Below are 25,346 nucleotides of genomic sequence, written 5' to 3' on the forward strand. Positions count from 1 at the left end.
GATCATGGCGTCTAAAGGGTTAATACCGGACATCAGCCCGATCGGCAATGTCCGGTATTAGCCGCGGGTCCTGGCTACTGATAGAAACCGGGAACCAGCAGATAAGAAGTGCGCTCAGCTTCTGAGTGTGCTTCACATTACGGAAGCCGGCCACGGACGTAAGTATACGTCTGTGGTCGTTAAGGGGTTATAGGGGTACTCCGGTGGAAAAAAAAATGTTTTCATATCAACTGGTGCCAGAAAGTTAAACAGATTTGTAAATTACGTTTATTAAAAAATCTTAATCCTTCCAGCACTTATCAGCTGCTGTATGTTCCAGAGGAAGTTGAGTTGTTTTTTCCGTCTGACCACAGTGCTCTCTGCTGACAACTCAGTCCAGAGTAGGAACAAATCTCCGTAGCAAACCTATCCTGCTCTGGACAGTTCTTGACATGGACAGAGGTGTCAGCAGAGAGCACTGTGGTAAGACAGAAAACAACAATACAACTTCCTCTGGAGTATACAGCAGCTGATAAGTACTGGAAAGATTAAGATTTTTTAACAGAAATAATTTACACTTTAATCTTTCTGGTACCAGTTGACAGGGCCTTTTGAAGGAATTTGATGTTCACGCACGTCACGCTCTAGGGCCGGCGTCAGGATGTAGTAACCCCCCACATAAGGTGCAGCAGAGTTCCCCCCCACATTAGGTGCAGCATAGTTCTCCCCACATTAGGTTGGCAGTGTTCTCCCCACATTAGGTGCAGCACAGTTCTCCCCACATTAGGTTGGCAGTGTCCCCCCACATTAGGTGCAGCATAGTTCTCCCCTCATTAGGTTTGCAGTGTTCCCCCCACATTAGGTGCAGCATAGTTTTTCCCACATTAGGTTGGCAGTGTTCCCCCCCCACACTAGGTGAAGCATAGTTCTCCCCACATTAGGTTGGCAGTGTTCCCCCCACATTAGGTGCAGCAGAGTTCCCCCCACATTAGGTGCAGCAGAGTTCCCCCCACATTAGGTAGGCAGTGTTCCCCCCACATTAGGTGCAGCATAGTACTCCCCACATAAGGTAGGCAGTGTTCCCCCCACATTAGGTGCAGCATAGTTCTCCCCACATTAGGTTGGTAGTGTTCTCCCCACATTAGGTGCAGCACAGTTCTCCCCACATTAGAATGGCAGTGTCCCCCCACATTAGGTGCAGCATAGTTCTCCCCTCATTAGGTTTGCAGTGTTCCCCCCACATTAGGTGCAGCATAGTTTCCCCCACATTAGGTTGGCAGTGTGCCCCCCACACTAGGTGAAGCATAGTTCTCCCCACATTAGGTTGGCAGTGTTCCCCCCACATTAGGTGCAGCAGAGTTCCCCCCGCATTAGGTGCAGCAGAGTTCTCCCCACATTAGGTAGGCAGTGTTCCCCCCACATTAGGTGCAGCATAGTACTCCCCACATAAGGTAGGCAGTGTTCCCCCCACATTAGGTGCAGCATAGTTCTCCCCACATTAGGTTAGCAGTGTTCCCCTTCCCTCCACATTAGGTGCAGCACAGTTCTCCCCACATTGGGTTGACAGTGTTCCCCCCCATATTAGGTGCAGCATAGTTCCCCCCACATTAGGTGCAGCAGTGTTCCCCCCACATTAGGTTGGCAGTGTTCCCCCCACATTAGGTGCCGCATAGTTCTCCCCACATTAGGTTAACAGTGTTCCCCCCACATTAGGTGCAGCACAGTTCTCCCCACATTAGGTTAGCAATGTCCCCCCCCCCCCCCCACATTAGGTGCAGCATAGTTCTCCCCACATTAGGCTGGCAGTGTTCCCCACAGACATACAGCCTCCAGCCATATACAGTGTATGGCTGGAGGCTGTATGCCTGTGTACTGCCTCACTTCAGTGCTCCGACCACCTCTCCGACCGTCCAGCCATAGCATTAGTTCCGGGACCGGAGAAGCGGTGGTCGGAACACCGAAGATGACGTGCTGCTGGTCACTTACCAAGCTGGCCAGCGCACGTCTTCCTCCTCCTCGATGCTCCGGTCTTCTGCGCCTCCGTTGCTATGGGCGCACGCACAGGACGTCAGTGACGTCCCGGCATACGCTATCAACCGGCGGCCCCTGCGTTTTTAAACTTAACGCGGGGCCGCAGAGAGTTAACAGGGGAATCCCTGTGTCCCGAAGACATCTTTCGGGACAAAGGGATGTCCTTAATAGTGATGGGGGGGGGGGGGAAATTGCCCCGTCGCTACAGGACGGGCAAACACCGCCTCTGCTCAGGGCCTGGGGCCAGCACGGGGCCCCAAGCAATTGCTTGGTTTGCCTGTCCTGTAGCGACGGGCCTGCCAGTTGATTTAAAAAAAAATTTCCACCAGAGTACACCTTTAAGGTCAAAATGGGCTTCGTCATTATGAGGTTAAATTAAATAAATAACTGTGTACATTAAAGGCCAGAGTGTTAACCATTGATAAATTTATCACCTTAGTATACGCAATAGATTAAAGGGGTTATTCAGTATTTTAAAACTTATTCCCTATCTATAGAATGGGGATCTCCAGAACTGGACTCTCCCTGTCCCTGGAGCAGGGTCAAGATGCCCCCTCCATGCGTTCATATGGCTTTCAATGTGGAATTCAACACTGACATTCTGCTGCAGCAGAGTCCCATTGATTTCAATGGGATTCTGCTGCACTGTGCACACGGCAGAATTTCCGCTTCAGATGTCTCTGCCGTGGAAATTTCACTTCTGGCGTCCACAGAAAGAATAGACATGTCTATTCTTTATTGTGGATTCCGCTCAGAAATACATTGCTGTCTATCAGACGGCGCACCACAGCAAATTCTGGCGCAAACACAATTTGTGGTGCAATGCGCCAAATTCTGGCGTTCAACCTGACAAAAAAGGTCGGGTTTACAATAGTAAATCTGGGCCAATCTGTGGACAGGTGTGGTGCTATCCTTGGAAGAAATTTGCTCTGTTTTTCTATTAGTGGAAAACCCCTTTAGGCTAGGTTCACACTGCCGCTATGCTCTGTCCAGTTAAAGGGGTACTCCGCTGCTCAGGGTTTGGAACAAACTGTTCCGAACACTGGAGCCTGCGCCGGGAGCTTGGGACGTCATAGCGTCGCCCCTCATAATGTCATGCCCCACCCCCTCAATGCAAATCTATGGGAGGGGGCGTGATGGCTGCCACGCCCCCTCCCTTAAACTTGCATTGAGGGGGCGGGGTGTGATGGCATGAGGGGGCAGGGCTATGAAGTCACAAGCTCCAGCGTTCGGAACGTTGAGCAGCAGAGTACCCCTTTAAGCTCTTTTTTTTGTGTGTGTGTGTGTAACGGACCCTGAAGCACAGCAGGCACCAACGGGTCCCAACAAATCCCATTGACTTTGCATGGGGTCTGTTGGGTGTCCATTATTTTTGAAAAGTTTTTTCTGAGAAAAATGCCAGACATTCAGTAATTTTTCTCCTGCTAAACTCCCATCATTTCACAACGGTGCTCAGCGGTAGTGTGAAAGAAGCCTTCAATTAAGTTTTGTGGGGGTTTATCAGCCCCCAAAAATTCATTGTAAAAGGTATGTCAAAAGAAAGCTTTATGACGACCAGCGTCATAGAAAAAGAAATTGCAGCAAATTGACTTCTTTTGTCATACTGATAACTGGTAAAAATGAAAGGCTAATTTACCTTACGAAAAGTGCGCACCTGAAAAAAGCATGAAACTTCCCACATAAAACATATACAGTTACGTTAACCTTTTAAGGACGCCGGGCGTATCATTCAGCAGGCATCCCGGCACATAGCCGAGGGAGACCCCCCCCATGTCGGCGATCACAGAAAATCGCATGTCAATTCCTGATCATCCTGAGGGATAGGAGCGAGGTCGCAGTGCTGCGATCTCCTCCTATCCCCTGCCATTGGTCAGAACTGATTCTGACCAATGGCCGGGCAGGACAGTGGGTTGCCATGGCAACCCCCCATTCTGCCCACCCCTGGATGTCGAGGGGATCGTGGGAAGAAGATGGAGGCCGGTACCTGCAGGAAAAGATGCCTGGGGATCCCCGATCGTCGCTGGAGACTGCTGGATCCTGGCTCAGGTAGGGAAACTACATGGGGGGGGGGGGGGAATGAAAGTGAAAGTAAAGTGATCTTTACTGTGGCAACCACTAGGAAGGCCAAACTGCAACTCCCAGCATGCCCAGACAGCCAAAGGCTGTCTGGGCATGCTGGGAGTTGTAGTTTCTCAACATCTGGAGGGTCACAGTTTGGAGACCACTGTTACAGTGGTGCCCAAATGGTAGCCCTCCAGATGTTGCCAAACTACAACTCTCAGAATGCCTAGACTACCCAGGCATGCTGGGAGTTGTAGTTCTGTAACATCTGTCCCTTCAGATTTTGCAATTTTCATGACATTTTTGAAAATTGCTGCTCTACTTTGAAGCCCTCTAATTTTTTCAAAAAGCAAAAATATGTCCATTTTATGATGCCAACATAAAGTGGACATATTGTGTTTGTGAAGAAAAATGTAAATTATTGGGAATATCCATTTTCCTTACAAGTAGAGAGCTTCAAAGTTAGAAAAATGCAAAATGAAATTTTGGGATTTTTCACCAAAAAAGGATGCAAGTAACGCCGAAATTTTCCACTTAAATAAAGTAGAATATGTCACGAAAAAACAATCTCAGAATCAGAATATTCGGTAAAAGCGTTTCCGAGTTACTAATTCGTAAAGCGACGGTGGTTAGAATTGCGAAAAAGGGCTCAGTCCTTAAGGGGTTAAATGCTTTTCATTTATTCATTCATTTATTTTTTAAGTATGGCTGGAAAATTATGTCATTCTCACGATTATTTCTCATATATATTCATATAATTATTGGTATTTAACACATATTTCTGTACATTGTTTTGCAACCATGGTAAAAAACTACAATTTCCAGCATGCCCGGAAAGACTTTGGCTGTCCGGGCATGCTGGGAGTTGTAGTTTAGCAACAGCTGGAGGCACCATCGTTGGGAAACGCTGCCTCAGTGTATTCATCCTTCCTTCCACTCAAGTCACCCACGTTTACTCTCTGTTTGGACTCCCAAAGTCACATGACCCATGCTCGTGCTAAGAGGACTACATCATGTGATTTATACAGGAGACGCTGATTGGCCCTTTCTTCTACCCTCAGTTCTGTGCTCTCATTGGTTAGGACATGCCGGTCTCAGAGTTAACCTAAGGTTTTATTGGTTCTCTCAGCTGCGGCCCCGCCCCTCCAGGAAGTAATGTATCGTGTGACCCGCTTGCTGCACGCTGATAGGCTGCAGGCTGCTCCCTGTCAGTTTCATGGTGAAGGTACTGCTGAAGGGTGTGAGCCGCTCTCCTGCTTGGTACGTACAGCATATTGTCTATAGGGTTATACAGGCAGCTGGGTTTTTGTTACATTGGAGCATGTTAACCTGTTGTTTGCTGAAGTTTGATGCTGTAGCTATTAGTTAGTGGGGGCAGATCAATGTGGGGCTTTGTTTTGCTTTTGCTGCTTTGTTCACTATAAGGGGAGATTTATCAAAACCTGTCCAGAGGAAAAGTTGCTACGTTGCCCATAGCAACCAATCAGATTACTTCTTCCATCTTTTAAAAGGCCTTTATAAAAAAAAATGAAAGCAGCAATCTGGTTGCTATTGGCAACTGGGCACCTTTTTTTCCTTTGGACAGGTTTTGATAAATCTCCCCCTATATAGCTGTCGTAGATAAAGTGTCTTTTATTTGTAGCTATGTTGCATATTGCAGCCACTGATTTAAGTTCTAGTGCAGCCTTCACTGTCCTAGCACGATGGGAGTTGTAGTTTTGCAGCAGCCTAAGAGCCCTGGGGTAGTATGTGAATTATCCCTGGTATGAATCATGTGATCCACACCGACAGCTGCTTCAAACTAGATCTTGCTCTAAGACAGTGTTTTCCAACCAGCGTGCCTCCAGCTGTTGCAAAATTATAACTCCCAGCATGCCCGGACAGCCTTCGGCTGTCCGGGCATGCTGGGAGTTGTAGTTTTGGAACAGCTGGAGCCACGCTGGTTGGAAAACACTGCGTTAAGGCGATGTGTGTCACGTGACAGCAAATTGCATCTAAGTTGTGCGACTTGCTGTCGTGTGATTATATTACAGTTGCAATTTGGCTGTTTAAATAACCAAGGTGCAGAGAAGTCATCGGCAGGTTCCATGTGACTTATATTAAAGTTAGTGGTGGCAAAGTTACATGCAACATATGACCAAAATGTATTATTTGCTGCTCTCTTGTCTCAGTCACGCTTTGTCGCACTGCAATTCCAATTGTAATATTTGTCACTTGAGCAAAGTGGCAGTGTAGGCCTAGCCTAAGGCACCCTTGTATCTGGATGCAGTATAATGCATAGGGGATCCTTTGTTGGGTGCCCCTTCTGTAAGCCATAGTGAATGTGGATCCTGTTTTGGGACCCCTTCTACAAGCCTTAGTGGATGTAGATGCTGTGTGGGGCCCCCTTCTATAAACAATTGTGATGTGGATCCTCTGTTGGGACCCCTTCTATAAGCCCTAAGTGGTGTCGGATGAGGTATTGTGTGTGTGTGTGTGTGTGTGTTATCCTATTTGTGATGCCAGAGCGTGGTTGACCAATACACCACCCGAAGTAGACCAGCTTCACCTGTGCCAGGCACAAGGCAAATAATTACTCTGACGCAAGGTTACGGTTAACTGATATGCTTTACTGAGGTAGACAAGGTGTTAAAGTCCATACAGCTCAGATTGGCACTAAGGAGATGCAGGGTGAACATAGGGAAGCTTATCAGCTTGCTTGGACTTGTAGTTGTATGTTGACTGATGCAGCCCACGTTTAACAGACTGACTTGACTGACTACTTGGACTGGACTTCAGCAGAATCCCCAATATGTTTAGTTCCTACTGTCAGGCTTTGACTTTCACCCACGGTGCAGGGGTTAACTTTCAGAAGATGTGTGGTTTCTGGACTAAGCCTCAGGTCACCTTCAGGAACACCAGACAAACTCCTCAGGATTCTCTTCCCTACCTCAGCTACAACAGAGAGAGCTGAACCCTGACCTCACTATATAAGGGGCAATTTAGAGTGATCCCATTGGGTAGATAAGTCACCTGTTCACCTTGTATACTCTCCCAACAACAAGGTCCTAAGCAACAATACATTTCTTAAGGTAACAGTGCTTATAAAATACAATATATGAACTCTTATGTAACATGACATTAGTAAGTGCAATATAGAGAGTTCTAAGTAGAGGGGACCCATGACGGACATTGAGCAGCAGCATCGGCCTCACAGTATGGGCAGGAGTATAGAATAGCATATGATTTCTTTACTGTGTCACCACACATAGTGTAGGAGATCCTGTGCCACAGTGGACATGAATCCTATGTTGGAGCCCCTTTTTAAAAGCCATAGTGAAGTAAATCCTGTGCTGGAGCCCCTTCTATAAGCCTTAGTGAAGTAGATCCTGTGCTGGAGCCCCTTCTATAAGCCTTAGTGAAGTAGATCCTGTGCTGGAGCCCCTTCTATAAGCCTTAGTAAAGTAGATCCTGTGCTGGAGCCCCTTCTATAAGCCTTAGTGAAGTAGATCCTGTGCTGGAGCCCCTTCTATAAGCCTTAGTGAAGTAGATCCTGTGCTGGAGCCCCTTCTATAAGCCTTAGTGAAGTAGATCCTGTGCTGGAGCCCCTTCTATAAGCCTTAGTGAAGTAGATCCTGTGCTGGAGCCCCTTCTATAAGCCTTAGTAAAGTAGATCCTGTGCTGGAGCCCCTTCTATAAGCCTTAGTGAAGTAGATCCTGTGCTGGAGCCCTTCTATAAGCCTTAGTGAAGTAGATCCTGTGCTGGAGCCCCTTCTATAAGCCTTAGTGAAGTAGATCCTGTGCTGGAGCCCCTTCTATAAGCCTTAGTGAAGTAGATCCTGTGCTGGAGCCCCTTCTATAAGCCTTAGTGAAGTAGATCCTGTGCTGGAGCCCTTCTATAAGCCTTAGTGAAGTAGATCCTGTGCTCTGGAGCCCCTTCTATAAGCCTTAGTGAAGTAGATCCTGTGCTCTGGAGCCCCTTCTATAAGCCTTAGTGAAGTAGATCCTGTGCTCTGGAGCCCCTTCTATAAGCCTTAGTGAAGTAGATCCTGTGCTGGAGCCCCTTCTATAAGCCTTAGTGAAGTAGATCCTGTGCTGGAGCCCTTCTATAAGCCTTAGTGAAGTAGATCCTGTGCTGGAGCCCCTTCTATAAGCCTTAGTGAAGTAGATCCTGTGCTGGAGCCCCTTCTATAAGCCTTAGTGAAGTAGATCCTGTGCTGGAGCCCCTTCTATAAGCCTTAGTGAAGTAGATCCTGTGCTGGAGCCCCTTCTATAAGCCTTAGTGAAGTAGATCCTGTGCTGGAGCCCTTCTATAAGCCTTAGTGAAGTAGATCCTGTGCTGGAGCCCCTTCTATAAGTCATAGTAAGGTGGATCCTGTGTTGGTGCCCCTTTTGTAAGCCATAGTCACAGCTGCTGCAGCTCTGCTGACCCTCCTGGTATTATACAGACAGTGGGACCCTCTTTCCCTAGACAATGATTTTTAAAACAATTGCCTTTTGTTGATCATTCTGTTACGTATTTGGAAAAAGCATTTCTAGCACTTCCTCTGTGTATATTTATCTGATCGCTTTTCATATTAGAGCGATCTGGGTCATGGGTGAGAACAGGCACAAGGAAATCAAAGTCCACACATCAGATGTTCCATGAGCTGGCAGCAGAATGTTCTGTCATATGGCAGCCTTTTCCTATGGTATTATCATCACATGGCGTTGTCAAACAGGGGTGCACAACCAGTCAGAAGATAGTGCTGCCATTCTGTAATTGGCATAGTTATGGCAGGCCTAAAGGGGGGGGGGGAAGTTCTCCCTTTGGTACCTCTCCAATCTCTGTGTTATGCATAACCCCATTATGCCATGCCCTAGTTAATACACAGTACATCAGCAGACTTTTTGAGGGTTATTTCCACCTAAGACATGCATGCCATATATCAGGAAAATGGGAGTTCTGTCACTGCTGTTTGGCACTCTAGAGAGGAGCATTCATGGCATATACCCCAAATATACCATAAATGTCCCCAATCTAACTACCCCTTCAAGTATTTTTGCACCCCTTGAGAGTGGTCCTCAGACCAGAAAGGGTTGTGTACCCATGATTCAAAAATCCTCTACACTGTACAGCAGTGTTTTCCAACCAGGGTGACTCCAGCTGTTGCAAAACTACAACTCTCAGCATGCCCGGACAGCCTTTGGCTGTCCGAGCATACTGGGAGTTGTAGTTTTGCAGCCAGTCATTTACTGCTCCAGTTTAACCGCAGAACAGTGTCGGTGCCAGACTGGACGGCCAAAAATGTCAGCAAAACTTTCCATATTTAATAATAATTTATACTTGACGTATAATATGTTTCAGACCCATGACTGAGAATCGGAAGTACCTGAATTGTCTCTTCTCCTGCTTCGGTATCTCCCTTTCGAATCCGTCTTGCTGGTAGAGTTCTCCGTTGTAATGTGTTTTTCTTTTATTATTTTACCAGTGCCAAGATGTGGTGGTTGGCTGCTGTGACCATATTGATCTGTGGAATTTCAACACAGTCATTGGATGTGCCAAAAAAAGACGTGAGACGAGATGTTGGGGACTTCTTATATTCTGCTGATCCCGAAGCTACCATGAATATTGTAAGTTACCTATGACCAGGGTAAAGAGACATAACAAGGCTATGCCCACAGTTATGTAAGCTGGATCTATCAGCACTCAACAAAGCCTATTGACCTGTAAAGGGGTCTGTCAGGGTAGCTGCACTGTTTCGGCTGTTAGATGACTTGAGCTGCTGGTCAGGCGGCAGTTTGAACAGGGCTAAAGTCCTGCAGGAACGCATGGGAATGGAGTTTCTGCACCTTTTCCGCAGCAGAGACACTTTCCATTAGCAGGAGTCCTGCAGGACCAGCCCTTTAGTGGAAATCTTGGGTGAGTTCCCACACGTATTTCCCAGGGCTTGACCCCCTAGTATGAACATAGCCTAACTTGTTCGGTATGGTTTTATAATCAGACACTTTACTTCTAAAATTAATATTGCAAAGTCCAAGTCAGCAAAATCTGGAACATGTGACCCTTTTTTATTTCCAAAGAGAAAGCAGACAAAAAGGCCTCTTGTTTCCATTACTGTTCACCTTTTAAAGTGGTTTTCCAGCAAGGGGAAAACATTTTGGATGCAGTGGGGGTGCCGAGCAGTCATGCTGGAATAACTCTTTAACCTCTTAAAGACATTGGATGTAAATGTACATCCTGGTGCCCTGGCACTTCACTCACTAGGACATACATTTCAACTGCGCTTGCTTCATCGTCTGTAAATCAGCAGTGACAGAAAACAGTGATTCTGCTGTTCTCAATCATTAACCCCCTTAAAGGAGATGTCCGGTGCAGACTTTTCCTATTCCATCCTGCCCGGGCTGCAAAAAAAAGAGAAAACAAACTTTCACTTACCTTCCTATGTTCCCCTGGAGCTCGGCAACAGCTAATCGGTCGGCCGGGCTGTCTACTTCCTACTTCCCTTAGCCCGGTACGTCACACGGCACTTCAGCCTATCACTGGCTGAGGCAGGACATCGCTGTAGCCGATGATAAGCTGAAGCGATGTGTGACGTACCAGGCTAAGGGTGCATGCACACTACGTTTCTTAAGATACAGGACCGTATACGGCTGGAGAGAGGGGTGTGAAGAGTCGGGGGCGGGGCAACCGCACGCTGCCATAAGCGGTCCCGTATCTAATGTATTTCAGTGAGCGACCGGAGTGAAACGCTGCCTCCGATCGGCTCCGTTTTGGCCCGTATACGGTTTCCCGACCGGACATACAAACGTAGTGAACAGCGTTTTTAGGTCCGGTCGGGAGACAATATACGGGGCAAAATGGAGCCGACCAGAGGCAGCGTTTCACTCCGGTCGCTCATTGAAATACATTAGATACGGGACCGCATATAACAGCGTGCGGTTGCACCACCCCCGACTCTCCGCCCCCCTCTCCCCAGCCGTATACGGTCCCATATCTTAAGAAACGTAGTGTGCATGCACCCTAAGGGAAGTAGGTAGTAGACAGCCGACCGATCAGCTATTGCGGAGCTCCTGGGGAACATTGGAAGGTAAGTGAAAGTTTTTCTCCTTTTTTTTTTTTTTTTTTTTTTTTTTTTGCTTTGCAGCCCGGGCAGGATGGAATAGGAAAAGTCTGCACCGGACATCTCCTTTAAGTCCCTTGATTAATAGTGGTCACAGCACTTAAAGGGGTGCTCTGGGAAGTTAAGAAAAATAAATATGCCCCAACCCAAAGCCACCACAATACCTGTTCTGAATTCCCTGTAGTTATCCATGTGTTTTTGGCTGCTCCTGTGGCCCCTCTTGTCTCCTGAATAGTCTTTCTCCTTGCTTGCAGATGTCTGTGCACCTTTGGGCAATGGCTGCCAGCCAATTCCTTTCACTATCTGTGTGCATGTGCTGTGTTGTTATAAAAGCATTGTACAGGTCTTTTTCTTTCAAATTATCCCTCCCCCCCCCCCCCCCCCCCCAAAAAAAAAAAAAAAAGCAATAGATCATGCTATTCTCCGCTCTGAATGGCAGCAGTCAGTGATTAGATCTACAGCCGGAAAAGAGCAGCATTATGTGCTGAGGAGACTGGGCTTCTCTGCCGGCAAGATCCTCACGCTGGGAGGGGAGGTGTGGCTGTGAAGACAGAAATCACGTGTTTCCCTTCCATGAGGGTGGAGGCTAGTCTAACTGAAGGGTTTGCACAAAGACAAGTAGGATCTGTGAATTACGTAATTCTCTCACTCCCTGCATGTAAGTGACAGCTGAAAGAGGGAAACTGCTCTATATATCGCAAATGACTGATATTTAGACAAATAAATAGGTTGGTGAGAGGGAAAGAATGGGCTATGGGTTTAGTTCTCCAGAGTACCCCTTTAAGCTTCACAATCACTGTCCCCATAACTGACCACAACATGTTTGTTTGCCTGTTAACCTGTGAAAATATCCAAACTATTAAAACATAATGTTTATGATCCCATTCTATGAATGGTGTAAAAGTAAAAAATACCCCAAAAAATTGCAGATTAATTTTTTTTGTCACATAACATCCTAGAAAAAATGGAATAAAACATGGGCATTGTTTAAATGGAGTAAAATGGGGAAAGCCGCAACCAGACTTATGGCGGTGGCTTATCTCTCTGAGAAGAACCAGATGGAACATTTTGAAATCCAACATGCTCAAACCTTCCCTTTCTCTGTGTCATCTGTTGGGAGATCGGGCAGCTATACACATCATCAGGTCCTGCCGAAATCTGGAATTTTATTATATATTTGTATGTGGGGCTTTAGTGGTGGAACCATGGGCCTAAGTTATTGAATTAGATATATTTTTTTGGCTTTTGATACAGTGCAATGAAAAAATGATCCTGTATGCAGATGGATTGTTATTTCTTGTAATGGAGTTGATTGTTCTCTGTAAAGCAGTGTAAGGGATAGAACAGGAAACATTCTGGTATCAAAATAAATCTGAGAAAGTCTTTAAAGGTGTATTCCGGGCAAAAACATTTTATCCCCTATCCAAAGGATAGGGGATAAGATGTCTGATCGCGGGGGGCCTGCTGAGACCCCCCGCGATCTCCCTGCAGCACCCGCATTGTATGCGGGTGCTAAATCTCCAGTTTCGGAAAACCTCCGGGTTTCCGGGACTGGGGACGTGACGTCACGCCACACCCCCTCCCATAGACATGAATGGAGGGGGCGTGGCGTGGTGTGGTGTGTCGTCCCCAGTCCCGGAAACCCAGAGGTTTCAGAAACTGGAGATTTAGCACCCGCATACAATGCGGGTGCTGCAGGGTGATTGTGGGGGGTCTCAGCAGCAGGCCCCCCGTGATCAGACATCGTATCCCCTATCCTTTTGGATAGGGGATAAAATGTTTTTGCCCGGAATACCTCTTTAATTTTTCCAGTACATAATAGGATTAAAACTTTGTTGATAAAATATAGCTGTCAGGTTTCCAAAACTTTTAAATATCTAGGCGTAACTTCATCAAAGCAGCCTTCCGATACTACAAGGCTTAATATTATCCTTCTCCTTAAGAAGCTCAGATAAAGTGAAAATCAAGAGACAACTCCTTTTTTTTTTTTTTTTTTTTTTTTTTTCTTCTTTATCTGCAAGAGCAGCTTTGATAAAAATGGTGACTTCCTCAAGTTCTTTATTTTCTGCAGGGCCATCTTATACTGTACTTATCATTATGCATTTTTTCTACTTTGGTTCTAAAATGAGAGGCATTGTATGGTTTGGCAAAAAAAAAAAAAAAAAGAGAATAACTTATTTGAAATTACTCTTGAACTGGGGTTGGTTATCACATTCAGACTTAATAAATATTACTTACTGTTTCATATTCCGAAAAAGGCTCGAGACAACAGTCATCCAGATTCTGGATAAATGCTGAATGAGGGGGGAGGGGGGGCATGAAAAGACAAAAAAGGGGTAAAGATTACATAAGAATTGCGAGACCAGCCATCACACACAGATACAGACAATAACTTATGAACTATACTAACTTTACAGCCCTTGTAGCACAGCCAAATAAAGAAAATAAAAAAATTCTGAATACCCCTTTAAAACATAACCTTGTATCACAGGCATAATGAAAAGTTAATAAAACCTAGATTACCCCTTTAAGTCAATGTATCCAACATGTTTTGTAGAGAACAATAAAAAGTTGTTACTCATGGGTAAGCTTTATCCCTGCTGTTAATATGTAGAGTTTGGCTGTGTATGAGTGTAGAGCTATCCAGATGAAAATGTGGACTTTATAAGTCATAAAAGTCATATACATTGAGTCTTTGGACACTCCTTTGTCACTTCTCATTATTTTCTTTTATTCATGTAACATTGCAACTTAACCATAAATTCTGGTTAAAAAGTATATACACATACTATATATCACGGGTGTATGGGCACGTGGCATAAGTGATAGTGTGCGGTCTTGAATTTCATAGATCATTCACTTCCAAACAGTATTGGTTATTGTTCTTGTCTTTAATGTAGTAAAATAGGAACAATGATTAGATTTGTTTTTTTTAGGGTATATATAGGAAGTTAATTTGTTACAGTGATTAAGAGTTAATTTGTTACAGTGATCTACATGCTTTTTACTATGGGGAAGTACAAAAATGAAAGTACGGATTCCATTTTCTCAGCATTGAACACTGACACATGGCCTGCTGCTTCTGAGAGATTCTATTGGAAAGAGTTTTCTACAAAAAAGATTTAAAAAAAACACAATTTTTCTTTGTTTTGTTTTTCTTGTTTTGTTTAGGCTGGGTTCACACTACGTTTTTCAACTATGGTTCCCGCATACATTTTCTATCAAAAACCGTATGGGAAAAAAAACGGATGGAACAGTATGGGAAAAAGTAAAGCGTATGGGTTTCTAAACAGTATACTGTTTTTAAAAGTGCATACTGTTCCGTCCGTTTTTGTAGAAAAAAAACCCATAAGTTTTTGAAAATTTTGTCCATTTTTAATGGGAGGGGTCTTGGGTGGGGACTTAAGTATTCAAATGCGCATGTGCAAAGTAAAAACGTATAAGTTTTTCCTGTATAGAACCGTATACATGTGCGTTTCCATTTGACGTCCATGTTAAAAAAACGTATGCGGTTGCAGTACGGTTTTTAAACCAGAGACAAAATCGTGGTCAACCACAGTTTTGACTCCGGTTTAAAAACCGTACTGCAACCGCATACGTTTTTTTTTGACATGGACGTCAATAAGGAAACGCACATGTATACGGTTCCATACGGGAAAAACGTATACGTTTTTACTTTGCACATGCGCATTTGAATACTAAAGTCCCCACCCAAGACCCCTCCCATTAAAAATGGACAACATTTTAAAAAACTTATGGGTTTTTTTTCTCTACAAAAACGGACGGAACTGTATGCACTTTTAAAAACAGTATATTGTTTAAAAACTCATACGGTTTACTTTTTCCCATACTGTTCCATCCGTTTTTTTCCCATACGTTTTTTGATAGAAAACGTATGCGGGAACCGTAGTTGAAAAACGTAGTGTGAACTCAGCCTTAGATGGTTTCTACTTTTAAAAACTAGGAAAGGGGACCTGTAGGCAGTCAACCCCTAGTCCCTAGTAGGGATCGACCGATATTGATTTATTTTTTTAGGGCTGATACCAATAATCTGTGAACGTTAAGGCCGATAGCCGATAACTTATACCGATATTCCGGTATAAGTTATCGGCTATTTCTCCCCCCTTGGCCCCGCAGAAGCCGCTGCAGATCAATGATTTAAAGCAGGCACTTTAAATCAATGAACTGCAGCGGCTTTTGCGGGGCCAGAGACCACCACCGCCCGCTTCTCTCCCCCAGCCTGTCCTGGGGTCCTCCTGAGTCAAACCACCGCCGCGGCCCCGCCCCCCCTGCCTATCCTGACAGTCCTGAGTCCAACCACTGCCGCTGCCCCATTGCCTCCCCCATCCCCGATTTTATAATTACCTGTTCCCCGGGTCTGCGCTACTTCTGGCTCCGACGGCATCCTGAGCTGTCACTGTGTGTACTGACGGTGATGTCGCGTTGAGGACGTTACTGGTCATTGCGCAGAGCACAGCAATAGCGCAGGACGCAGCAGGACCCAGAAGTAGCGCGGAAACCGGGAACAGGTAATTATAAAACCGGGGATGGTGTAGGCTGTCCGGGGATGCTGGGAGTTGTAGTTTTGCAACAGCTGGAGGCAATCTGGTTGGGAAGCACTGCCCTAGATTCAGGGATTTTACTGTTTGGCTGACCATCTGTACTTTTCACTAAATTGTCAGATAGGTGGGAAATTATTGCAAAATGGGTGTGTATGTATAGGGGGTGTTATTAGGAGCTTTATGTCCCCTCCAAGCCTAGCAATCACGCCTGGCATTCACAACTAACACTGTTACTTCTGAGACTATTTATCAAAGAATGTCTACGGTAGAACTATTTCCCCACATTTATTTGGGTGGTGGGTTTGACTAGGTGCATCTTATCAAGAAGGTGCAGCAGGATGATGAATTTTGCGCAGCTCTGCTGTGGTGGGAAAAGCTCTACCACATACACTTTTTCTAGACGCTTGTGAGGGAGGAAAGTAGACCCTTTCCCGGGTCCTGAATTTGGGAGGTTAGGTGTTTTTACTTAATTTCACAGAGCTGCCTGGACATTTTTATTTGCATTTTAGACGCTACAGTCAAATTTGACTGCAGTGTCTAAGGGGTTAAAGCCGGGCATCACCGTGATCGGTGATGTCTGGTATTAGAGATGGGTCCTGGTGGCAGATAGCTGCCAGGACCACCCAGCTATTACCCACGCTCAGCTCCTGAGCACGTGTCATAGAAGGGGAGTGGGACGCTGTCGCCCACAAGAGGTTAAAGGTTGAATTGCAGAAGGTAGAAGTGATTCTCATGCCTACTGGTAGGTGGTGTAGCTTTGCACCTAAAAAGTACCTTTGCGCACAAAATAGCGACTTTTGACAAAAGTCGCAAATGATAAATATGTGGCCACTGCATGGTCAAAAAGAAAGTTCTACAGGTAGGTAAAAAGAGTGAAACTGTCTATATCAAAAGAAGGATAAAAGTCGCTAAATATGCTGCTTGCGCCTGAACTGTGCGAAAAACATAGACCAAAAAAAATGCTCTAAAAGCAATGACAAATCTCCCCCATAGGCTTAGATTTATCAATCTATGTGAGAGAAAAAGGGAAGAGATTTTCCCACAGTGACCAATCACAGCTCAGCTTTCACTTTACCTAAGCTCGTTACCTGAGCTGTGATTGGTCGCTGTGGGAAAATTACTCCACTTTTTCTCTCACACAGTTTGATAAATCTGGGCCATAGTGTTTGCTCCTTGGTGGGTGATTCACTTTAAAGCATTACTTCATAAATTCCATTATGTTATCCAATGCTCTTCAGATCTAGACAAATCCTTGAACTCCTTAAAGTAAATACATGAGTTACTAAAGAATCTTCATTATCTACTTTGCACTTTGTTCCATTTGCACAATGAAGTAATGAGTTTCCGTGAATACAATGAATATTGCTTCTCTGTCACCAAGTTAGAACACCTGGATGCATGAGCTGCATTACAAATCTGTTACTAGGCAGAGTAGCTGGACACGGGCAAAAAAGAGTGCCCCACAAGTGGCAGTGCTCCGTCCATTCTCTGAGGCCACTGACCATTGCTGAGCTCAGTGCTGGTCCCTGCATACATGGTGCATGCATTCCAGGGACAACTTTGTCCTCGTTCTCTTGAATGGAAGAGGTGCCAGTGGTCAGACCCTCACTGATTAGATTGATCAGGATAGGGGATAACTTCTTTGGAAAGGAATACCTATTTAACCTAGACTTAGGGAATCAGTATTTTTACCTGACTGGTTCCTTTTTTAAACCTTATGTAAAGGCATCAGTTTTGTATTAAAATGGTTGGAGACTTAAACATATGGAAATGATGTTAAAGGGGTACTCCGCCCCTAGACATCTTATTCCCTATCAAAAGGATAGGGGAAAAGATGTCTTATCGGGGGGGGGGGGTCCGGCATTTGGGATCCCTGCGATCTCTGTGCAGCACCCAGTGTTCATTGGGAACGCTAGGTGCAGGGGTCGTGACATCACGGCCACGCCCCCTCGTGACGTCACACCACACACCCTCCATGCAAGTCTATGGGAGGGAACGTGGCGGCCGCCGCATCCCCTCCCATAGACTTGCATTGAGGGGGCGTGGTGTGACGTCACGAGGGGGCAGGGCCTTGACTGCACGTCCCCCACCGCCCCCTCCTGGCATTCAGGACAAAATGTTCCTAACGCTAAGGCAGCGGAGTACCACTTTTAAAGGTAAGGTCACACGTAGCGTATATGCTGCATATTTGACTTTGCATATTTCTGTGCTAATAAAGTCTATGGGAGTAATAAGAAACATCCATAGATTTTGCTAGCACTGAAATACGCAGTGTATACCCTACATGTGACCCTACCTTAAATCTGAATGCCAACTCTGGTATCTGTTTTTCACAAGAGTTGCCATTAACACAGCCCTTGTGGTAATCATGGCTTCTTCTCTCCGCCAGTGACAATATCATAGAATTTTGGCCAATATTTGATCTTCATTTTGTCCGTATTTTTTGCCAAAGCAAAGACTGAACCCATTTTTCTAGTTTTGGCTAAAATACCACCCAAAATACCTTGTGCAAACCTAGCCTAAGGCTGTGTTGGCACCTGTCATAGCCGGCTCTCATCGGCTTATATAGAGAGTTTTTTATGTGTCATCTAAAGGGGCTTTTAAGTTGCAAATTTTGATCTTACAATCTTTGTATTTTGTGCTATTTAACTGCTTTAATATCTCCTGCTGGACTATATATATTTTATTCTTGCAGAGTGAATTGGTTAGATACAAGGGCTATCCCAGTGAGGAATATGAGGTGATCACTGAAGATGGCTATATCCTGAGTATCAACAGAATACCCCATGGTGTCAAGTATCCATTTACAGGTATGTGTGGATGAGCTTTAACCCCTTGAGGACTCAACGGTTTTTTATTTTTGCACTTTCATTTTTTCCTTCTCGCCTTCATAAGTCCTTTTTTTACTTACAGGGCCATACAAGGGCTTGTTTTATGCAGGATGACCAACTGTACTTTTGTATTGACAGCACTCATTTTACCACAAAATCTACAGCGAAACAAAAAAAATATTTGTGGGGCAAAATTGAAAAAAATAACAGTGTAGAACCTTTTTGATAGGTTTTGTTTCAGCGTACCTACAGTTAAAATGATATATGATCAAAAATCAGCAATTCTGATATTTTTTTAATGCTTACACCATTTTACGCCACTGAAATATGCATGTAAAAGAGCATGTGTGAATCAAGTCTTATTCTGTTAAAATATTTTTGACCACATTAACTCTTATTCTTTGCCGCTACGATAAAGCACATAAAAAATGCATTACTTATTTTACAGGCTTGAAGGGGCTCTACTCCATGATTAAAAGTGCAATTTAACAAATAGATCCTCTAAAAATAAGCAATCCCTCAATTCATTGTTAAAAGTAAGAAAGAAATTGCAGTACCAAAACATCAGTATTACATACTTACAGCCCCCTACTCTTTCAGGGATCTTAGTCTGTGCACTTCTGCCCCCTCTGATGCCTTAGGGTGGGTTCCCACTATGTTTTGATGATACGGTCACCGGATAGTGACTCTGGTCTGCTCATTTTTGCCCCATATCCGGTTTTCTGACCGGAACTAAAACCGCGGTACACCACGGTTTTAGGTCCGTTCACAAAACCGGATGCGGGACAAAAATGAGCCGACTGGAGTCACTATCAAATGAATGAGATCGGGGCCGGATCCGGCTGGGATACGGGAAAGCCCGGTTTTCACTCCCCTCAGCTGGATCCGGTCCCTGTACCGTCAAAACGTAGTGTGAACCCACCCTAAGTAAGTAATGACACGTGCTGGTTTATAGTAGGCAGTGACCAGATCCTATTGGGAAGGGAGGATGGAGAAGCTTTCTGCTGAGAATGCTATATAATTTTTTTTTATTATATAATATCTCTACACACACACAGAAAGCCATGACAAGTAGTGGGAGGAATGTGTAATGAATTGGGCACAAAATATTAGCGCTTTGGGAAGGGGAATGTTAAAATAGATAGCTTATTCAGGCACTGCAGAAGCAATGCTATGTACAGTGCCATTGTGTATATTAGTGTTTCCCAACCAGGGTGCCTCCAGCTGTTGCAAAAGTACAACTCCCAACATGCCCGGACAGCCAAAGGCTGTCCGGGCATGTTTGGAGTTGTACTTTTGCAACAGCTGGAGGCACCCTGGTTGGGAAACACTGGTGTATATGCTACCTTCCAGCCAGCAGGGGATAAGGAGACTTGGCGATGGCCATGGCCATTGAAGTAGAGGCACACAAAAGAATTAATGAGGCTTGTAGTGTGACCATGGGTGCCTTCTCTGAAGCCCCACACATTAGTTCCCATTCAGTACTCCTTGAAGATTTTAAGCTGAAGCATTAAAAAAGTAGTTTTAAAGCATAAAGTAGACTGTAAACGGTTTTTGTACACTTTACTTTTACAGGGTCTTAAGGTTTTGATCAGTCGCAGGTCAACCCCTTAAAATGCAGTTTATGAAACAAAATGAGACATTATATGTGCGAGTATGCTGAAAATACTGGATATATTCTGCACATGCCTGCTAAATGTTTCACCAATTTTTCTACAGAAAACTGTCCGCATAAATGACCGTTTATGTTTATGCCCTAATTTCTGTAGTGTTTTTATTTTTATTTTTATTTTATTTATTTTTTTATGCTGCTCAAGGGCAGAATTGAACCCATGTGTCAGTTTTCCAGTTAGAATTGGGCACACATCTCCCCTTCTTTGCATGTAGAAGACTTTCCTTTCATGCTCAGCCTGTATTCGAGCGCAGCTGTCTTTTTTTTTAACTGAGATTTTCTGGCTTTCATCCCTTAAAACAGTAGCCTGTTTGAATACATGCCCATAACATCTCTTTTATGTGTAGGAATTATCTTTTCCATTTTAGCTGTTGTTGTTTTCTCGTTCCTTACGTACATCCTGCCCTGGGAGTTAATGAAGTGTGAAATGCTGTGCATTGATCTGGTGCAGTGACTCGGCCTCACACAGATGCCCATGTTGGCCGCTAACAAGGACAGGATTTCATCTGTACTGTTCTCATTTGGCCCCGGACTATGACGCAACAGTAACATCATCCTAACATGAGGATTCCTTGCAGCTAGGACAGTATGTCCATGACCAAACGTGTTCTTGGAAATAACGTAGTGTTTCATTTGGAAATGTGTGAAACTGAGGGTGACTACAAGACTCTCTGAGGAACGATGACAGAACAGGACTTTCATCTGCCTTCAGTGCTGAGCCCGTCTGCTATAGTCACAACAATAAATGTTCAGACTTTATAGCCGTCAGCTTTGGTTCTTTCTCAAGGATCGTGAAGCCTTTGAAAGTTGGGTATTTTGGAAATGTGGTGTCAGTGAGCTTTGTGACTTAAAGCTTGGCTTCTGTGAGGGTTATACAGATGGGAACATTGTTATTGTGCGTCGTGATTTAGTTTTTGGACGAGTTACAGTTTAAATAAAGATTATAAGACTTCTTTCAGTTCCAGGATGTTACAGTGCAGACTGAATAAATCCTGTGTTGCAACAGACCAACAAAGTAATGCGCAAAACTTCTTTAGACATTGATATTGCTGAGGATTGTGGTGTTATCCATAGGAATATGTCCCGTATGCTTCCATTATATTTCCGCATCAGCAGGAGTGATGGGCTATCATTGCAAGAACAATGGGACATCAATAGGGGCGCTTGACCATAAGGAAAAGTGCATGAAAAGTCCAAGATAAAACAATGGGCTTTATTAGGTAAAATCAGAATTTTACCCAATAAATCCCATTGTTTTATCTTGAACTTTTCATGCACTTTTTCTTATGAACAAGTGCCCCTATTGATGTCCCATTGTTCCTGCAATGATTGCCCATCACTCCTGCTGATGTTGTTACTGGTGGGTGCCTTTGGTTTTTGGAGGGACCTGGAGGCTGCCGACCACTTATTGCCCATGCTATCATAGGTGTTGCGCCCTCAGCATATCATGCCTTGGTAAGGTGCCAACTATTTGCAGATTTTATTGTTTGCCTGATAATCTTCACTAGGAGCGCACCCCTTTTTTTTTTTTTTTTGATACTCAAACTTGTCAGTTCTTCCGATGCTTAACAGTTTCAAAGCGTTACTAACATTATAGAAAACTTTTGACATATTGCAGGGACATATCAAAAGTTTGGATTAATTGGAATAAAAGTGCAGAAGATACGCACTGATCGTGAGATATATATGGGCCTTGGCACTGTCTGGTTGTAGGTAATGGGTTCCATAGACTTTAATATTTGGACGAGCTGAGCGCCTTGGTGGGAAGTAAAGCACGCTGTTGCTATGCGCTGTATCTGGCTATATCTCACAATCAATAGTGTTCTCGGCAATAAGACCGTGACCAATCAAAACTTTTGCCATGTCCCTGCAACATGTTAAGTTTTGTAAATGATAATAATTCTTTAATTTATGACATGAACTTAGTATTTTTCTGTTAAAGGGGTTGCTGAGTCAGAAAAAAAGGTATGAATGATAATAATTATAATCAAACAGTACTCTGCTTTAATCCCAGGAGGCTACCCTTATTTCTCCAATGGAAATAGGTGGTCTTTAGTCTTTGGCTTTCCTCATAGATGTAATAGTATTATAATATTACATATAAATAATTTTGTAAACATTGTAAACTAATGCTCTACTCATTGCACCATTGTCTAAGCCAGTGTTTCCCAACCAGGGTGCCTCCAGCTGTTGAAAAATACAACTTTCAGCATGATTGGACAGCCAAAGGCTGCAGGCATCCTGGTTAAACACTGGTCTAGGCCTTGAATTTGGCCCATTTTTTTATTTTATTTTTTATTTTTATTTCTATATTTTATTTTTTCCACTTTACAGTGACTTGTATCACTTATGGTAAACATTCTTACCCTATTTCTGTATTTGTTACTCTAGACCAGGGGTACTCAACTACTTTAAGTAGGGGTCCGCTTATCCAGGTCTGCCATCTGGTGAAGGTCCAAGCTAAACGCTAAGACCTGGTTCACACCTAGTGGCCGCAGTGCCATGCCAGAAATAGGTGCTTCCTGCTGTAAAACATTATTTATTAAGTCCTAATCTTTCTCCAACTGCCCACACTATGCCCCTAGTATAATACTCAATATGCAGAAAAAATTGGAAACACAAAAGGGAAGCGCAACAATGTGCCGTAAAAGTTTTCAGATAGAACGAAGACAAAGAGGTGAAAAAAACTTGCTCACCTTCTGGTGTTGTGCAGTGGGCACAACACCATATCGCGCTTGTATCCCGTTGCAAAGGGAATAGTGAAATCAGGGGGTGCAGCTCACACCGTGGCGTCCTGGGATTCCTGGACGTCTGGAGAATGCAAGAGGTGAAGATCCCCGGGGCTCCGGTTCACGTGTAAAAAAGGTGTGTTCGAGCGCTCACTCCTGTAGAATAGCTTGGCTGGGATCGTGGCAGTAAGAAGTAGCCGGACACGGTTAAAGATATAATAACCGGATTTTATTTGTATAGATCACAGATAACGCGTTTCGAGGGGTGGGACCCCCTCTTCGTCAGATCAATGATGTGGCAGATGTGGGAGGCCACTAATTTATGCAAAAAAAGCCCGCGAAATTTAACAGCAATTACCGGGTACAGATTAAAATACAAATATGTATCTGTGCAATACAATTTCCACAGTATTGAAGATGTCTCAAATCCAAAGCAAAACATAAATTTAAATTTAAATTTAACACATATTACAATTAACATGAATGGGGCTTGGATGGCAGATCAAATAAGGTATTACTGCTATAAGCCTGGCCTTCCGTCCGGGGAGCTGAGCAAGTAGAAAAATCAAAGCGCCGCTCTCCATGTTGCGGCGTCATCTCAAAGATAGAGGCACAATTGGACCCTGGTCTTCCCCTGTATGGGAGACCCCTCATCCAGGTGCTCGGGAGGAAATGTCCCAAATTACAAAAAAGTTCATAGTAGAAGCGCATATCCTGCGCTGGACCGATTTAACAAACACAGGCATCGGCATTGCAATAGAGCATATTCTATGCAGTAGTGCCGTAGTGTATATTGATGTCATTGATACATACATATTTATATATATATATATATACACATGCGCAGTTGTACACACATCCTCCCATGTATTCTTCTTTGGTTGATTGCTGGGCTGGTGGGGGTCATCTTTATTGGTAAGAGGGCAGGATGACACATTCCGTGAATGAGCTCTGTAGCCTCATTCAGCCCATGGGGTTGGAGCGATTCTAGTCTGTAAATCCAATACATCTCTTTCTTTCCCAGAGCTTCCAGGCGATTGGTAACATGTGCTGGGATGTAGTCAATGGGCAGGATGGATGAAATTCCTGTGGCCCCATTGTGTTTGGTCGTGACGTGTCGTGACAAACCTTGAAGCATAAATCCCTTTTTTATATTGCATCTGTGCTGGTTGAGTCTTTGGTGTAATTTCTGAGTGGTTCGACCCACGTACTGTTTCCCACAGCAACAGTTGATAAGGTAGATGACGAACTGGGATTGGCATGTCAGATGGAATGGTAGCTCAAAGGTTTCCCCTGTATGATTGCTTCTAAAATCAGTGTTCCGGTCCGCTATGATGTTGCAGCAGAGACATCTCTTCTTGCCGCATTTGAACACACCTTTTTTGAGAGTGGTCTCAGTGGTGATGCGTTTAGCTGGCCTCTGTCTTTTCAAACGGCTTGGAGCCAGCATATTCCTGAGGGAAGGAGCTCTTCTAAATGTTAGTAGGGGTTGGGTAGGTAAAATTTCTTTTAGGTAGGGATCATTCTTGAGGAGACTCCAATGTTTTTGTAGGATTTTCCTTATGTTGTAATGGCCCGTGGAGTACGTTGTCACAAAACTGCTGTTCTTTTTACCCCAGTTGTTACCCCGAGCACCTGGATGAGGGGTCTCCCATACAGGGGAAGACCAGGGTCCAATTGTGCCTCTATCTTTGAGATGACGCCGCAACATGGAGAGCGGCGCTTTGATTTTTCTACTTGCTCAGCTCCCCGAACGGAAGGCCAGGCTAATAGCAGTAATACCTTATTTGATCTGCCATCCAAGCACCATTCATGTTAATTGTAATATGTGTTAAATTTTAATTTAAATTTATGTTTTGCTTTGGATTTGAGAAATCTTCAATACTGTGGAAATTGTATTGCACAGATGCATATTTGTATTTTAATCTGTACCCGGTAATTGCTGTTAAATTTCGCGGGCTTTTTTTGCATAAATTAGTGGCCTCCCACATCTGCCACATCATTGATCTGACGAAGAGGGGGTCCCACCCCTCGAAACGCGTTATCTGTGATCTATACAAATAAAATCCGGTTATTATATCTTTAACCGTGTCTGGCTACTTCTTACTGCCACGATCCCAGCCAAGCTATTCTACAGGAGTGAGCGCTCGAACACACCTTTTTTACACGTGAACCGGAGCCCCGGGGACCTAGTATAATACTGGCACACTGCGCCCCTGAATATAATACTACTACATGCTGTGTACCTAAATATAATTCTGTCAAACACAGTGCCTGATATAATACCTCCATACACCCTGTTTCTGAGTATAGTACTGCCATTTAAGCCTGCCCCCCCCCCCATATGAATTGTGCCATGATGCCTCTCTCCCATATAAACAATGCCCCTATGCCTGCCC

At 44.3% G+C, this 25,346-nt stretch overlaps 1 protein-coding gene across 4 annotated transcripts in view; it reads left to right on the forward strand.

The window, feature by feature from the left end:
• The window catches only part of LOC130282138 (lysosomal acid lipase/cholesteryl ester hydrolase-like), a 67,863-nt gene that overhangs the window by 22,454 nt on the left and 20,063 nt on the right, over positions 1-25,346 (forward strand). The window contains exons 1-3 of one of the 4 annotated variants that reach the window (XM_056530075.1): positions 3,992-4,056; positions 9,522-9,663; positions 18,411-18,525. In XM_056530075.1, coding sequence (XP_056386050.1) covers positions 4,007-4,056; positions 9,522-9,663; positions 18,411-18,525 — 307 coding nt within the window. In that variant the 5' untranslated portion in view covers positions 3,992-4,006. Of the gene's footprint in view, positions 1-3,991; positions 4,057-5,200; positions 5,332-9,521; positions 9,664-18,410; positions 18,526-25,346 lie in introns of those variants that run through there. The other 3 variants (XM_056530076.1, XM_056530078.1, XM_056530079.1) reach the window with 3 other exon arrangements.

The sequence above is a fragment of the Hyla sarda genome, chromosome 7 (genome assembly GCF_029499605.1).
Source record: "Hyla sarda isolate aHylSar1 chromosome 7, aHylSar1.hap1, whole genome shotgun sequence".
In the NCBI taxonomy this organism is placed as follows: Eukaryota; Metazoa; Chordata; class Amphibia; order Anura; family Hylidae; genus Hyla; species Hyla sarda.